Below are 18,309 nucleotides of genomic sequence, written 5' to 3'. Positions count from 1 at the left end.
CAAAACAAGTAACTATTTTATAAAAATTAATATTTTATTTTATGATTTATTTTATTTTAGGATAAGTTGAACTCTATCCTAACTGATATCACTATGTTTCCTAATCGTAGGCATTTTTAATAATTTAGGCGTGATTAATAAAAAAATGTTATGCTGATGTTTTTTAATAAAAGATTGTAAATATGCTTGCATATTATCATTATTTTTGTATTTAAACAGTCATCTAACAATGTTACAAAATCAGGTAAAAATTCCGAACGTGCATTTCCCGTTGTGTATGAGAAGGAAAATCCCGTCTCAATCTCGTCTCGAAATTTTATGAGAAATAAAAAATCTCGTCTCGTCTCGTCTCGAACTAAAAATCCAATCTCGTCCATCCCTAATAGTCGGATCTGAAAACAAATCATACCAGATTGAAGTACAACACTAAGTGGCAATAAGTGGCAAGCCAAACGTCTCGCGGCAGTGGCTAACCTTGCAAATGGGGGAACGCGTCAAGGGCTCCCGACTGCAAAGACTCCCGACTGCAAACCCTACCGAACGGTGACGTCACGGCCGACTACCCCTCTCTCTATCTGAGTGGAGTGGGAGAGAGTCGCTGCGGCAACACCCCCCCAGTCCAGCCGATGGCTTACCCACAAACGTAATTCTCTGTAGCAACCCCCTTAGGTCCAGCCGGCGGCTTAACCTCCACACGTAATTCCCTGCGGCAACGCTCCCGGTCCAGACAACGGCTTATCCTCCACACGTAATTACCACTAAATTAGCAATTTATTTTGAATAAGTTTTTACGCATACCAAGCCTTACACATATATTTTTGCGTTGAAAGATTAGAATAACTTATTAAAATTATTAAACTAGTCGCCCGAAATCTTTTTGTTGTTCATTGCAAAATATTGATGAACTGGGGGCAATATATGATAGCAACATATAATTTATATAAAATTAAATAGATAAAGTATTATGACATAGCTGTATAGAAAAACGTTTAATTGACCTTAACTGATATGAAATAAGTTTACTCCTAGTAAATAAAAAAACTGATTATTGGGAACGTGTTGAAGTTTGTCAGTTAGTATGACAAACACGTGTAAACTAAAAAAAAAAAAGATTCAGTTACTGTTTAGGCTTTTGAATAAGACACTATGAATAAACATGCTTGTTGTTTTAATGTAAACAGGCCGGAGCTCCAACAGCACACTGGATGTAGCCTACAACGTCCCACAGCTTATTTGTAGCATACCGGTACTAGTAAAATATTTAGAATAAATGGTTTGCTTAAGTGGTGAGTTTATTGATTATAATACCGTGTAGATTATGGTAGGAAATGTAGATTTTATTATCTTTGGTAAAATTAACTAATGTAACTTATGCCTTATGCCCTAGATCGCCTAGGCCTACGGAGTTTTCACGCCTACCAGAATAAAAGAAAGAGAATTTTCTAAACGAAGCGGTAGGCCTGCAACTGATTTTTCTTTCTGTAGGCTACTATTCACTTCAGTAGTTTAAACGTTTTAAACAATCGTAACGGTTATTTATAGAATTTATAATTGTAGGCTTAAGAATACGTAAGCCAGTTGAATTCGCGAACAAACATGGTTCGTTAGTATTTTAAAGTCATTCAATACGAATAAAACTCATTATGTTTTTTTTTAGACAAATCTCATTTATGCTATGCTAATGCAGTCACCACCGCATTTGCATGGGAAAGCCAGTCACGTAAAATTTGTGCTGCTAAGCCAGTCACTATATATTTTACCGCATACCACTGGAAGCCAGTCATTGAAAATCCACACGGGTATCACGTCACTTCAGTCAATTTCACCCCTGCCCTTCTAATTTGTAATATTTATTTGTTCTACAAGCTTGAAAATCCGCACCTCAAACAAACGGATTATGCTTCAGGCATTGAGCACTCTCATAACCAATCTTTCGTACTTCATTTTAATTTGTTGTCTTCCAGATTACTTAACAATTACAATTCTACAGTTTATATACCTAAATGCCAATGTAATCTTTGGTCGTCTTAATGGAGATCGTCCTGCCAACTGTAGAAACAAAATATATGTACCGAGCTAATTTGCAAGCGCAAGGGGTGGAAGTTATTGCTTTATAGTCGCACAAGTATTGTTGAATCCTTGGAGGCAAGCGGCCATCTTGGATAATTTCATACAGCTGTTGAGTTTATCGTCCAAAAATATTTTTTCAAACACCAAAGTGTTTATAATTTAAATATCTATTATACTGTGGGATTAGAAGTGTTCTTTTTAGTTTTGAATTATTCTCCAAAGGGGTCCATAAAAGCTAACGGTCACAGTCATCTTGGAAAAAGGCCAACTAATACAAAAACAATATCCTGTGTTGCGCGGGCCGTAGCACACAAATAGTTTTCCCGCCTCAAACAATCGAAGGCGGGTGGAAAAAGGCAAAATTCTTGTCTCTCTTGCGGCGAGAGGTAGGGGCGAGCCTAACGGGTTCCATTGATGGGCTACCGACCGACCTGGGGTATACGGTCGCAACCCTAAGTTGAGGCAGCCCAAACTGACCGGGAGGGTCATTACCGGGTTGTCGTGCTGTTTCAGCCGGTGCTCGTACAGCGCAGTGCTCGTACAGAGCAGTTATCTTGGTGTCCGTTTATCTTAGCCGTTAAGGTAGCAGTTGTGCAGTACTTATTATTCTACTGATTAAAATAAAAACAACTAGATTACCCATGCTACACCGCAGCGTTAAAATAAATGTAATGTAATATCTGAGAAATATCCAAATCTATGATTTTAATTTAATAATACAAAATCTTGAAATTAACGGATTCAAACGATCAATGGATTAAATTATTGCCTATAATTTACTGATTATTTTGAGTCGAAAGTACATAAAAATACCTAAACAATACTGGAGGTATTGATTTTCAATCATAGAAAAACCTTTAAAAAAATTATCTTACAGTACTTGGTTATTTTGCGTTTGCTTGAAACTCGTCCGATTTGAATAACTAATAGCTCAAATGATTGCCGGTATTTCACTGGAGGTTCTTAGACCATAATATATAGGATTTTATAATTATAACTGGTGAAATTCACCTTAAATTGAAGTAAGAATTCGAAACTAAATCAAATTTATGTGTTTTGATCGAGTAATACAGTAAATCGCATATATGCCGATGCTTGATGTGATGTCTGAGAGTGCATAACCATAACTTCAATTTGAGACCTCAATCATGAGAGTCGGTCGGATAGAAGAGCCAAACAAACTCGGAAAAGAAAACCCTATTTTAAAGCAAATTTGTTTGTAATTTAAAATAAATATATTTAAAAGTATATCATAAAATAAAAATTATGCTATTTTTATATTTATACTAGCTGTAACCCGCGGGCTTTACCCCGTTTAACTTCTTAATTTTCAAGATTATCTCGTTTTATGGCTCAATCACGTCCTGGTTGAAGTTTGTTCGCTACGCTCACTCACCTTTAGGTTGCAAATTAGCTGTTTTCATAAATCTAAAAGAAATAATAGTGCTGCACCCTGTTGGTAATCCTTGTAACTTTAATGCTATTGAACATCATAGAACAGAACCAACTTGTTTAATTGAAACAGCTGTTAAGATTCAATAATTCCATTTCTCATAAGGTTAACATGGGAAACTCCAGAGCCACTGGGGCGGAGCCCGAAAGGATTTTTGAAATAAGAATATGCCTATATGTTAATCGGGAATGTGAGCTATCATCATGCCAAATTTCAGCCCAATCTGTCCAGTATTTTTCGCGTTCACTTGTCACAAACATACATCCATACATCCATCCATACATCCAAACTTTCTCATTTATAATATTAGTAGGATTACCATTGACTATTGGATACTGAAGTTGTTTTTACAGTCAAAGAGATTACTTAAAATTCTAACGTTATTTAACCCTTAATTTGGCAAACAAATCTCTTGTTGAAAACTACCTTTTCCTTGCAATATTTCAATCAAAAGGGTCCAAAGGAGCTTCAAATATTTATGCTGGAAAAACTATTACAGTATAGGAATACCTATAAACCTTCGCAAATACACTATATGACGGACTGAGAAATAAGGACATTAATGTGTTACCAACAGACATACAAACACAAATACAGAATTAGATTAGGGGATTTACTATGCTTAAACCAAAGCAAATTACAAACAAAATAACTATTTGACAGTTTTGATAGTGTCATCAGGAAAGAAATTAAGATGAGTTTTGTTCCTGATTTATTTGATTTTTATTTAGATAAGTATTAAAAATTCCTCATGCCCAGTCTACCTAGTATTGTCAAATCTTTCCTTTTCATAACAATAATGTACTGTAATAATTTGTTGGACATATATAATTTTGAATAATTAATTGATCTGTTTTACTAACGATTATAGAATCCCCATGTCTTACCATAAATGACACAGTATTAGAAATAATAACCCCCCCCCCCCCCAATTAGTAAAAAAAAACTAATAAATTATTCAGAGATTTTTATTGGTTGAAATAAGCTTTGTGACGTTGAATATCACCATAGGCTATAGTCAATAATATCAAAGTTTTCTGTTGAAGCTTCCACCGGGTTACGTTAAAAAGTCAGAGCAAAATTTAAGCACATTGTCTTTTATTGTTTTCATTATTACAATAAAATAATTATATTCAATAGTTAACATTCGGTTCAATCAGTTTATTGGTTTACACGTGGTATTCGTACTTACTCACAAATGTAAACACTTTCCCAATAATGTCTAAATTGGCTTAAAACTATGTTCAAATCTGATTAGAAAATGTATTGCTAATTTAGTGGGAATAACCAATATAAAAAACGCAGGAGACAAGGCTAATAATTTTAACTATTTTATTTTAATCTTCAGAGGAAAAATATAGGTCCATGGCATGCTTAACAAATCTGATTTAAAACAATTATATTGTTAATTTAGTGGGAATCAACAACATCAAAATCACGGACGAAAACTCATACTTCCCCACTTTACCCGGAGAGAGGGATAGACGGCCGTGACGTCATAGTTCTGTAGGGGTTTTCGTGTGGAGGACAAGCCAGCGGCTGGACTGGGGGGATGTTGCTGCAACGACTCTCTCCCACTCCACTCAGATAGAGAGAGGGGTAGTCGGCCGTGACGTCACCGTTCGGTAGGGTTTGCAGTCGGGAGTCTTTGCAGTCGGGAGCCCTTGCTATCGCACCGCAAATGGAACAATAGTTTGTACACGGCGCTTTGATGAGTATACTCGTCGCTCGCCACTGGAAAGAGCTAGCATTGACAAGATAACTTGTCATGCGCAGTGAACGTGTTAATGAAAAATGTATACTCGGAGCGCTAATGTGTACATTTTATTTTTTAGCTTTAAGACTTACAGATTAGTAAAAAGTGTTATGTATAATCTAAGATCATAAATTCACTTAAAATGAAAACTGTGTATAATGTTTCAAAGTCAAAATAATAAATAAATATTAGTGTAGTGGTTTTTTTTTTTACTGAATCGGTTATGTTTAACTAATTGTGTTTCATACAAGTAGTTGGTGTGGGTTTGCTTTGACAAGGTCAGAAGGGGAAATTTGTTTTTATTTTTTATAAGTGTTTCTCGTAATAAGATGAAGAAATTATAGAATGAACAATATGAGAAATTATCCTTGGAATTGAGATGGGAGGAAAGAATTGGCTCTTGTATCATAATACAGGAAATGCATTTTTTTAACCATGAATAGATAGTTTGACTGAGTTTTTGTCTGTAATGTGCACTATGAATTCTAAACAGCAAATCATCCAGACAGTATCACAAAGCCACAACATGCATTGAGTTTGAAGGAGATTTAACTTGTGCTTACCGGACTCCAATCTTGAGAGCGCCATCTGTAATGGTACTGTTGCTGAACTGCAGGACATGGTCTAGTGTTGCATTCCTAAACATTTAATTTTTATAAAGCAAATTACGATTTCAAGATTTAGTACAATTTTACAAACATGCACTGAAAACTGAGTTGAGAAGGCCTATGAATACTTAGAGTAAGGCTTAAAACGAGAGTTTGTTTTAGGTTTATCTCCTCAATAGATAGGCCTAAATACCCCACAAAGTGATATATTATCCACATGGATGGCAAAATACGTACCTACCTTAGTAGACTGACTAATTTTTACCCCCGAGTTCCTCATGGTAATAGAGTAGAGAGTGATGTTTTCTAATTTTGTATCTTATTTCATAAGTACCACATAAAACCATTTAGAATTTTCAAATCAAATCAAATCAAAATAGCATTTATTCCGCCAAAATATTTACAAATTACATCATATTAGTCATGTACAAAAATTTGTACAATATTGTTTATTTTTTAGATAATATTAACATTAAAAATAAAAATATAAAAAAGCAAGTGATAAGAGAAAAAAAAATTATTTGGAACGATTTTGAGGATACGTTGGAGGACTTAATGGTAAGTGACTGTGATGATATTTTAGACAATTGGTAGACTCTTCCCCCCTCTAACCTCCCAATCACCCTCCCCCTAAAAGATAGCCTAGCTTCCCAATAGTCACATACATAATCACAAACTCACACACACATACATACTAACACATACAGATACACTCTGCTATCCTCGTCCCAACACCAACAAGCGGCTGGTAACCCTATGATTACTAGGGCTGTCAATGCTCTATCCCTGTGGCACAGAATCAAGAAGTTTTGTTTGTGAAGTTGTTCCAAAGTTGTGACCGAAAGAAAAACAACTTGTAAATACACAAGAATAAAGACAATGCATTTTTATTGTTTAAATAGTTACATGAAAGGTTTACATATATTTCACATTGTATTATTGCACATTGCTGTCTCATAGATAAAATTTACGGGGCAAATAATGCCTTTGCATGGATTTTTAAAAATTGTATTAAAACCAACTTGTTGAGTCCTATGCAACTAGGACTGAATAAAAATATATTGTAACAGCTTGACATCTATTTTACCTTTCATCATGAGGGTTTGATAGGTCAGTAAAAGTCGTGTAAATGATAAAAAGGTAAAAAAAGTCACTTGCCTTTAATGTATGTACTATTTTGTGCTTAAATTTTAAAATCTGGAATGCTGCAAAGTAGGCCTAAAGCAAGAAAAGTGTGGGAACTGGGAACTGCTATTTTGCAACAGCAGTTGTTTTACTTGAGGAAATGATGAATCACAGTTTGTTTTGTGCTTACCTGTACATGAGGTGGTTTCTGAGCTGCAGGACATGACATGTCGGACAGTAAAGTACCTCGGACACTCTGACAGCGTACTTGTCTATGTTGATAGCCTCCTCCGCATGTCTGGTTACACTGTCACAGACATGGTACACATTCAATACTATGTTAGTGACAGTGTTAAAACGATTTCCTCAATGTACAATCAGTCTTTATAATACAAGGCCCAATGAATAATTAATTGTAATTTAACATAAACGCTGTCAACCAGCTAACAAAAAGAGCTAAAATTGTACGTAAACAGGCGGATGTCAATTTTATGTACTTATCTAAAGTTGCTTCGGTCAAAATCTATACTTATTTAATAGGCCTACGCAAGCAGGTTTTTTGTGACGATTACTCCTCCGAAACTACTGAACCGATTGACATGTTTTTGGTGTCATTGGAAAGAGGGTAACGTGAAGTTGTGCAGGAAACTTTCTTTTTCGGGAAATAATGAGAGAGTGAGGCCATGGAGCTCTTTAAAGTTTCATATTTCTCCATAAGATTAACATAGGAAACAAAAATTTTTATGAAACTCCAACTGTTGTCAGAAATCAAAAGTGAGAAGAAGAGCATATGTTAATTGTAAACAGCTAATAAGTTTGCTAATTTAACAGTTTGCTACAAACTTGCTGACTTGGTTGAAATTCGTTTTAAAATAACGCCTGTAATACTTAGCGATTGCTCGAATTCGAGCAACAGGGACACTAGTAGATTATTAAATGACAATAGACATTAAAACACCTGACTTTTTCATTGCAAACTAAACTAAGCCAAGCCTATAAATAGGCCCTTTGAGCTCCCAAGGATAAGGTACAACCTTGCAACTATTGGAAGGTTGTGCTCAATAGATAGCCACACCGTGATCATTGGTGTTGTTGTGTTGTTGTATGGCCATACTGTATTATTTATTTGTGATAACGTTTGTTCAATTTTTGTGTTTTTGTTTTAAAGACTTCTTGACATCCTCCTAGGAGCGACAACACGTCTTAAGGCTTGAAAATGACACATTAAGTGTTGAAATTGGTTGCCATCCAGACGACTAATGGGGGAGATTACATTGGTAACAAAAAGGTATTTAACCTTTAGAATTATATTGTTAGAAGAAAGTAATCCGGAAGGAATCAGCTCAAAAATGAATATTAGGAATGGTCATGCAGTCTATGGTGTTCTATCGTCAGGAGACAGCACCTAGGTACATGGTTTTGAGTTCCGTTTTTATCAGATCTGTTGTTCAACTGATATGGAGTTCACCTGTTTATTAGAAGTGTTTGATATGATAGGTCCACCTAAAATAATTGGTTACAGCTTAGGTGGAAATTAACAGAGATCTGAAGATTCATTGTGTAGAGTTGCATCCTATTTGAAGCATCTTGGTACATATCATTACTTTCATAGATAGTTAAGTTATTAAAGTCAATTGTTGGTTTACCAATTAAAAAACCAAAACAGATCAATTATGGAAAATGTCAGTTTTGGTTTATTGGTTGCTGCACAGACGTTTTGCATTCAGGGAACGTAGTAGGTACAAGATTTTGCTGTACACTGGCCACTGAGGCATTAAAGGAAAAGCACAAAATCCCACATGTACACAGGCACAAGGTTTGTCCCGAGTTAATTTATCAATCAATAAATCAGTGAATCAGTTACCTCAGACCAAGCTCCAAATATCCAGCCGGCGTCATGGTTACAAGGCTGGGTGTTGCAGGTGATACTGGACACAGGCTTGGCATCTCTACATTGAGTCACATCTGAGGTGATCACTCCTGCCTCGTCTTGGCACACAACCATCCTCGTCCTCTTGCCTCCTCCACACTCCTCCGAGCACTAAAGTGTCAAATTGTGTTACTTAGATATTTAATTATGATTAATTTGATTTAAGCAGAAAATAGATAAATTAATTTTCAATATTTGGTTGGCTCAATTACACACACCATCTCACCTATTGGTTAGTGTTAGTTGTTCCATGTTCATACTTTCGGTAACCTTGAAATAAATGTTACAATCCATGTAAAGACAAAGGAAAAGTGACCTCAACTTTCTGAGCACGGGCAGAGGTATAAATTTGAACTAAAATCAGTGAAGGGTAAAAATTAACAAAATCAAAATATACTTATGAATCAAGCTTTACGATCACGATGCAATCGCAACCACATAGCTTGTCTGTGAAGATAGTATGATTGGAAATTTCATGCTTTTGCAGTGATTGCGGATGACAGTAATGTTTTATGTGATCGCATAAGATCATGATGAAGTCTCCGTGACCAAGGGGGACAACAATAACATTTCCATGATCACAGAGGGCAATGGTGATGTCTACTACCCCGATAGACATCCAGGACATTGCTGGGATTGCGGATGAGGATGATGATGTCTACACGACCATGGGAGAAGTTTGAGGATTTTCCCCCGATTTCATGAGACAATAATGTAGTTTCCCTTACTGGGAGAGACGATGATAATGTCTACACAACCATTGGTCATGTCCAGGATTTTGCCAGCACTGTGGGGGTGACAATAGCTTTCTGTGATTGTAAAAATTAATGATACAAGACTACAGTATACGTCCAGGATTTAGCCACGATTGTATGACGATTAACATATTCATTTTATATTAGCATTTACTTTATGTTCACTACCAAAACAAGTTCAGCTCCAAACCTAGGCTCGATCAATAATCTCATGCTCACACACCTCTAACAAAATATAAACAATAGGTAAGCTCACTTCAGTCCAAGCGCCTGTCCTCCACTTGAAGGTGTTTGGTGGTTTGTCTTGGCATTGTGTGAGACAAGCTCTCTGGTCCTCGGGTCTAGACGATGTACACTCGCGAGGATCAACCTCTCTGCTGTCTGTCATACACGCTACTGCTCGGCTCTCCACCCCCTGTCATCAAATCACTTTCAAGTTATAGAAACAAGCATGTTAAATTAAGTCCTTTAACCTAAACTAACTGTCAGTATGCCTGTCCCATATAATTATGATCTGTGTGGTGATCTAGAACGACATATGGATGATGAAACATTTAATGGGTAATTCACAAATGCAGGTTGGTGACTGCAGTGGTAGAATAGTGTAAACTGGCCTCAAATAAAAAATTCCTGATCAGCTAGACTAGAGCTTATTATAAGTGGTTACAAAGTTGTATATACTATTAAACATTTAACGAACTCCACCACGAGGAATATTTAATACTACCTTGGTACTTGTCATTCTTCATACCTGATGATGTGCTCCATCCAAAGCACGAAACAGCTATAGTCATAACAAACTACGAAGGATCGTTTTGGACAGTAACAAGGTAACATAAACCACTATACGTTAATTCAGATGATCCAGAGGCCATTCCGTCATGTTATCCAAACTGCTGGGTTACCGAAGGCCTGGTTTGTGAGACTCTACTGTAAGAGCAAATATACGATTGCAGAAAGGTGTCGGTATAGTTTACATTAACATCTAAGCATTTATAGCCAATAAAGGACAAGCAGTTTACCTGGCCACACGTAGCAGAGCAAGGCCCCCACTCTCCCACTCGCCATGAGGCGCAGGCATGTTCCATACAACCACTCTCTGTACTGGGCTGCTCCAGGTGTGTGCAGTAGTTGCTGTCTGTTACCTTGCGTGCCACTTCGTCATAACACACCAGTGACCGTCGCTTCATACCTTCCCCACACGTCACTGAGCACTGCCAACCAACACAACTGTCACATATTTCACCAGGCACAATGTGATTGTGATTGTTGTTTAATATTTTTAATACATTATTTGGGCTATTGTGTGTTAAAGATGATTTTTCTCTGAACATTATTTTTGCTGCGTTAATTGACAAAGGTTAAGCATGTTTGATCATTTTGATAAATCTCTCATTCATTCCATTGCCAAAAAAGATGTTCCACAGTGACAATTTTTGGTCTATTGTAAAATAATTCTTGTACAGTTAACCCTCAAATCAGATTAGACCGTGAAAAAAGTAGGCCTATTCAAACTTCCAACAACTATTTCAATTTATCCTATCCTAAACACACATGACACTTGTAACACTCTTTAATAAGTAGGACCCTAAAGTGCTGTAAAATAACAACGTACTACTCTTACTACACTAGCACTAGACTCACCGGTTGCCAGTCCTCAGTGCGCCAGATGTATCGGTGATAGTCGATGCTGTTGATGGCGTTCTCGTGCTGCAGACTGCAGGGGTGGAGTATGCAGGTGTCTGTTACTGCAGGCTTGGAGCTTGAGGAACACTGTCCTTGGATGCTGCACATCACTGAGCGAGTGGCCATGCCTACGCCGCACGTCACTGAACACTGGAACATTCATCTCTCTTCAGCATAGAACCATAGGTGATGAAATAATTTCATCGTACAAATTATGAACGTTTCTACAATGGTCATGTTTCTGGATACATAAATTGAATCAAAAGGCTACTGATAGTGACTTTGTAACACTTTGCAAGTGTTTGGGGCTACAACCACCTGACACTGGCGCACTAGGGCACCCTGCAGGATCAACACCTGTATTATGCTCTAATCATACCCTCAACTCAAATCGACAATATTTACTTCATGTTTACTACTGAGTAGCCGAACTCAGCTCCTGTTTTAGCTTCTGATGTTACCATATCACATATAAATACATATTGACAATGATATCTAGAAATATTAACATTTTAGGTTACTCAGAGATTGTTTTTGAAGTTTTTATGGTGAGCATTAGTGATTGACACTAGACCAGTGACTGAATAAATTTTTACTCCCTAACCTAGAATTTCAAACATAATCTATAAGTATAAAAGAGGATGTTTGTATATTTGTTTGGCAGTGATAAACTCAGACACTGCTGAACCGATTAACACGAAACTTGGTACATACGTTTAGAATGTCATGGAATAGGTTTATACACCATCAATTTCGCGATCCGTCCAATGGGCTCCGCCCCAGTGGCTCTGGAGTTTCCCATGTTAACCTTATGAGAAATGGAATTAATGAATCTTAACAGCTGTTTCAATTAAACAAGTTGGTTCTGTTCTATGATGTTCGATAGCATTAAAGTTACAAGGATTACCAACAGGGTGCAGCACTATTATTTCTTTTACATTTATGACAACAGCTAATTTGCAACCAAAAGGTGAGTGAGCGTAGCGAACGAACTTCAACCTGGAGGCGAGTTAGCGTAGCGAACGAGCTAACCTGAAGGCAAGTGAGCGCAGCGAACGAGCTCCAACCTAAAGGTGAGTGAGCGTAGCAAACGAGCTCCAACCTAAAGGTGAGTGAGCGTAGCGAACGAACTTCAACCAGGACGTGATTGAGCCATGCGAACGAGATCATCTTGAAAATTAAGAAGTTAAACGGGGCAAAGCCCGCGGGTTACAGCTAGTTCTATTTAAAAGTCACATTTATGTTTCAGTATTTTGATACCGCAAGTTCATATTTCCCAAACCAAGAAATGAAGAAAGCTGTCACAATATAGTTTTAACAGCTATATTTTTCAGCATTTTGTTGCCAAAATGTCAACAATTATTAGTGAAAATATTAAAATCATTAGCACAGCAGAACAAGTGCACACTTACGGGAGACCAGTCACCAACGACCCAAGACGCACAGTCCTCCTTCCGACAGGCCTCCTTGTGGTGGGGGATGTCTCGTCCACACACGTCTGGTGCTGTCACCAGCTGATTGCCCAGCTGACACCAGTACGGCCGTACACGCTCCCCAGTGCCACACGTCACACTGCACTAGAGACAAACAATGTATTAAACAAGTTTTTTTTTTACAAAACTCTGTTCTTTAGTTACACGTTAATGTTCTTGATAGCTCTATTTGACCTGTTTACAGCCTCTTTTTTCTTTACAGAATAAAATAAAGTGGTATTTAATTAGAAAGTATTGGGCACCAAGAAAGAGACAGTATTTATTTTAGAGGTGTGCGGATAGTGAAATTTCATTTCGGATCGGATTCGGATCGGATAGTTGAGGCTCGGTTCGGATCGGATCGGATATTGGGAGGTTCGGATTCGGATATTTTCGGATTTGGATAGTTCGGCGCGGTTAATAATAAGCTGCATATGTATTTTTAACCTACAAAACAATGTAAAGCTGTGTAAATAAACTTAAATGACGATTTTGAACTATAGAATTTCAAATTAGCCAAGTCCACAGTTTTCTCTCTCTTGAAAATCACAATTCACAACATTTATTTTCAAAAGTTGGTTGCTTGAATTAAGTACACTAGCAGCCGAAATCCTCACAAACACCTTAGCTCAGCAGGACTGGTGTCAAACGTTTGGGCTTGTTTACTTGAGGTTATGATTTATCTTGTTTCCTGGTTCTCACAAGCCAAGGAGTTCGATCTCAAGTTTATTTTCACATTGTATTTCCTTACGTTTTTGGAACGGATTATTGGGCTTAAGTGGCATTTTGTGGGTTTGCCAAGTGTAGAATCACTAATGCACTAAATTGGCTCTAGCTCACGATTTGATGTTGGGCAATTAGACTTTATAACTGTGTAAAAGGTGTGTATCCCTGAATTTATAAATTGCATTCTACACATATTCACTGCCAAACATAATTCAGTAGAACCTTGATGAACCGAGAATTACACTAGCCTAGACATAACTTCATTACCCCAAGTAAAATACCAAGATAATCTTTATAATTGTATTTGAATCGTATAATCTTAGTTTGTTAAAAATGGATTGTATGTTCAACAATAATTGCAGTCCATTATTGTTAAGCAGTATAGTCCCAAATTATTGTTTTTGATTTTGAAACATCACAGTTCATTTGACAAAATTATAATTGAATCAGCCCAATGTCAAGTCACGCGCGCTTGTGCAATAGTTTGTTTACAAGCTTTCTCCAGACCACGGGGGAGGGGAGGGGAGGGTCTGATAAGCCGTCTATTGTTCACCCCCAAGAAGGTCCGACCCTCATTAGTGCCGCTCGGCTGCACTCAAGTGTTTTACCCCCTGCTGTGCGCTATGTCATAAAAGCTGATAACGACGTTGAATGCGTGATAAGGGAAACCCAAGAAATAGAAGAACAAAGAGAAAGAATAATGACGTTGTTATCTTTATTCCCTTTTTACAATTTCCGTTATTTTTTGTTATCTTTATGTAAGATTTTATGATTTTGTTTCATAGGTTTATAAAATAATTCTTTTTAACTACGGGAATATAAATTTATAATTTATCAACGTGCTTCTCTTCTGAAACAGCAATACCGGATGCATAATAAAGGTCAATGACCTAAAATATCACGATTGTGCAATATTGTATTTTGATGTTGAAATTAAAATCACGACAAAAGTTTGTATATATCCATGGTCCCTATCGTTTAATCATTTAATATGTACACAATAAATGCTAAATAATCGTGGTTAGTTCTAACTTTATTTTTTATTATTCAAAGTTTCTACACAGTAAGACAATCCAAAGTCAAACCGGGCAATGAATGCCCAAAAAACAACGTATCTTGTCCTGTGATTGGAATACTACTCGCCGGCCAGTCCTTTCGGTTTAGGGAAGTAGTGCAAGTCTATATAGCTTCAAGGTCTTACCCACCCCTTCCCCCTCCGGTCCTACTTGACTCACTACCCGCGCTCCTTTCGAGGTTATTGCCCAACCCCTCCCACCCTTCTATTGTGTTGCCTTTCTATTGTTTCTATCCTGACTTTTTTTCGGGAAACATTTAATCTATTGTTTACGTAACATCACAGTAGTAGGCTAGATTTTTCTACTTTGAAACAGTACCGGTACTGTAAAAAAACTATTACGCAGCGCCCCTAGTATCAGGAGCAAGACAAGTATGAGTTGACTTTCATTTGACCATGGTAGTTCTTTTCTGCTTTATGTCTGTTCGTTCCAGACGAATCTAATCGTAAAGCAAAATAGCCGATAACGACTAAACTAGTTATCAGTATTGCATCATACGGCTTCTTTGCCGTTTGCTGTTAGGTCGTTGGAAACGTATTGCTGTAATTTTGTCCTGGGAAACTAATGGTGGTTATGGAGGTTTTCTGTCCAAAACGTCAAAATATATTGTCTATCCGAAAAAGTCGGATATATAACGGATAGTGTCGGATATCGAATTTGGGCTCGGTTCGGATACGGATATCCGAACCGAACCGAATCCGACCCGATTTTTCGGATATCCGCACACCTCTAATTTATTTATACTAGAGGTTAAACATAGCACGTTCAGTGGACAGAACATTATTTAACAAAAGGTAGAAATGATAAAAGATAGCTTACAGTGAACAACTCAAAAGAAGATAATTCATTTTGCACAGTTTAATTTAAAAATTAAATTGGAAAGAACTAAAAATAAGGTTCAGAAGATGTTTTAGACTTTATTATGTTAATAGAGTAGATTCTTACAGGAGCCCATTCCCCGACTGCCCAGTGGGGGCACTTCTGAGTATTACAGCTTCTCTCGACAATTCGTTCACTTTCTCGACATTCTTTCTCTTCCATTAATTCGTTCATATCATTGACACAATCTGCGTCTCTCCTCTGAATTCCAGAACCACATGATTTTGAGCACTGAAACAATGCAAAACATGTGCATTGATGCGTTGTGTAAATTTTAAGTAGCAACATTTAATCATTTAAAGTAAATTTATACAGTAACATTTAAACAAGGGTTAGGTGATATTCTTAAAAGTTTGAACTAATACAACTTGGCAAACCCATACACAGTTTTTGCCAAAAAAATATACTGTTAATTATAACCCATGCACAGTTCAACCCAGTATAACCCAGAACTCTGTAGACTCAACAGTAGCCTACATTAACTTTGCGAATTGAAATTACTCTACTTGCCGACATCAAGACTGAATATGTGAATCAGACATGATGGAGTTGCTAGCTAATAAGTCAGACATCAAAACATCTTAAATAATGACAAAAAATTAAATTGTATGCTGCATATTTTTTTTTTTACGTATTTGTTTTAATTTATAAGTAGAAATAAAGAAAAATGTACTAAACCAATTCTCAGTTTTAATTTTTGACAACTTTTCCTGGTATCCCAGAATTTCTCAAATTTGGCAGTCTTCCAGTCCACACTACGCTAAGTTTGTCGCCTTCTGTAATTACGATTAAAATTTATCACCTAAATATTTGGGAAAAACTCTACCAAATATGACAAGTGAGAACTCACTCACCGGAGACCAGTCGTGGAAACGCCAGTGTGCGTGGTCGCAAGGGCCCACACAGGGCTCGTGGGTTGGTGGCAGGGCGAGGTGGGCACATGAGGAGTTGTGTACAGACGACACCTTGTTGTCAGGGAACTGCTGTACACACTGTACCATCAACACCCTCACTCCTTCACCACAATGTGAGGAACACTCAGACCTGCTGATCTGCCACCTGTCACAGTATGTTTATGTTAGTAGCTAATAAAATAAAATAATAAATTACTGTCTCTTTGACTCTTTACTAGTCCATTTACTTGTAAGGCCCAGTCATGTGAAATAGGACCATATAGGCTAGAGGTCTACGGGTTCCCAATATTATCAGGTTCAGTCAGGCCAACAATTGGTTCAACGGATTAGATCAGGCCAAAAAAATATCGTGGGTGCACTGCACAACACAGGCCATCTTGAGCTGAGCTTTTATTTTTGTAATCGTAGAAGGTGTTTGCAACGATGTGTGATCGCAATGACAATTTCACCACAATCACTGATGATGTTCCTGGTATTGCTGCAACTGCTGGTGAAGATGATGAAGTCTACCAGTCCGTGGAAGGTGTTCACAATTTTGTCGTGACCATGGAAGATGTTCTTAGCGATTTAGACTGGTTAGTTAGAATGGATCATTTGAAAAAACTTTCAAACCTTAAAATAAAAACCATGCTTTGAGGAATAGGCCCTAATTGTTAGCAGAATTTATGATTGTGGACAACTTTTATACCTGAGAACACAATGATTGTTGCAAGGCTTTGCAGGAGGCTCAGGCTTGTCAATCCCATTACACATGTCAGACGACACTTCTTGTCCACTCTCTACCTTCACACAGACCAGAAGCCGCCGCATCTCTCCTGCAAGATAAGAGAATGATTGTAGCATAAATAATTACTATCATGAGGCTATTAATTGTGGTAGTTGTCTAATACAGAGGAAAAATCATCTTCTTGGAAGTTTTCCAAGCCTCAAAAAGCCTACCCTTCCTTTAGCCCAGTTTTCCAGCCTACCTTTTTATTACTGCTTAAGGTATGGACTCCGATATTAGGGCGAGTAATTATCACTTGCCAATGCCTATGGTTATGGACAGGATTTCATTCTACACACTACGATAAAAGTTGAATTATTATTGGTTTGTATAGATTGGTAGGGAAGTTATTTTTTACTAGGGGTATTAAAGTATATAAACAGAAATACTACTTTCTTTCAAGTTTTATAGGAAATATTTTTTTTTTACTGTTCAACCTAAACTATATAGAGCTTATAATGTATCTACAATTGTCATACTTTTCTATCAATGAAGATAGGCATCAAAGGAAAATACTTTTTAAAAATTGCAATTTTACTCTCACAATTCAATGACCAGCATTTTATTTGACACACATGCTTAGTCCTAACTAGTTGCTATAGTATTTATACTAAGGAGAGAATACAAACATACCATTGCAGACCTTATCGCAAACACTCCACTGTTCCGACACTCTCCAGGAGTATTGAGCCAAGGAGGTGCGTTGTACTGTGTAACTGTACTTGATATCTGGTGGGTACAGATTCCCCACTGACAACACCTGACAACATGGTTTATCTGGTAAGTAGTTTATAAATTACCAGAAATGAGACCTTGGTCTTGCAACTTATAAGACATTTAAGGATTTTTGTTAGAATTGTACTGCAGTTAAAAGAAGGGTCTGCACAAGCAGCATTCTTCAAGCGCCAAATATCTGAAGTAGTTCAGAGCAAAGGTGCCCACACATTTGTTACTTTCCTGGCAGTTGATTTGTTTTGCAGTTGGAAGTAGATTTGTCAAAAACTAAAAGCACTGACTTTTGCGAGATGACAAGTGGACAAACACCCATCCACACTAGTTGTGAATTGTGATTAAATTGTGAATTGATAATTTT

The 18,309-nt window shown here is 37.2% G+C and overlaps 1 protein-coding gene across 1 annotated transcript in view; it reads right to left on the bottom strand.

The window, feature by feature from the left end:
• Positions 1 to 18,309, bottom strand: part of LOC129005487 (A disintegrin and metalloproteinase with thrombospondin motifs 20-like) — a 208,643-nt gene that overhangs the window by 11,802 nt on the left and 178,532 nt on the right. The window contains exons 17-27 of the mRNA XM_054434389.1: positions 17,850 to 17,976; positions 17,139 to 17,265; positions 16,391 to 16,595; positions 15,603 to 15,767; positions 12,796 to 12,960; positions 11,342 to 11,533; positions 10,720 to 10,911; positions 9,954 to 10,112; positions 8,877 to 9,053; positions 7,203 to 7,319; positions 5,843 to 5,917 (exon numbers count right to left, since the gene is read on the bottom strand). Coding sequence (XP_054290364.1) covers positions 5,843 to 5,917; positions 7,203 to 7,319; positions 8,877 to 9,053; positions 9,954 to 10,112; positions 10,720 to 10,911; positions 11,342 to 11,533; positions 12,796 to 12,960; positions 15,603 to 15,767; positions 16,391 to 16,595; positions 17,139 to 17,265; positions 17,850 to 17,976 — 1,701 coding nt within the window. The remainder of the gene's footprint in view (positions 1 to 5,842; positions 5,918 to 7,202; positions 7,320 to 8,876; positions 9,054 to 9,953; positions 10,113 to 10,719; positions 10,912 to 11,341; positions 11,534 to 12,795; positions 12,961 to 15,602; positions 15,768 to 16,390; positions 16,596 to 17,138; positions 17,266 to 17,849; positions 17,977 to 18,309) is intronic.

The sequence above is a fragment of the Macrosteles quadrilineatus genome, unplaced genomic scaffold (genome assembly GCF_028750875.1).
Source record: "Macrosteles quadrilineatus isolate MER2022 unplaced genomic scaffold, UCM_ALF_1.0 Scaffold_22__1_contigs__length_1958994, whole genome shotgun sequence".
Lineage (NCBI taxonomy): Eukaryota > Metazoa > Arthropoda > Insecta > Hemiptera > Cicadellidae > Macrosteles > Macrosteles quadrilineatus.
Note: the sequence above shows the minus strand (reverse complement) of the source record. Positions and strands in the feature narration are given on the sequence as shown.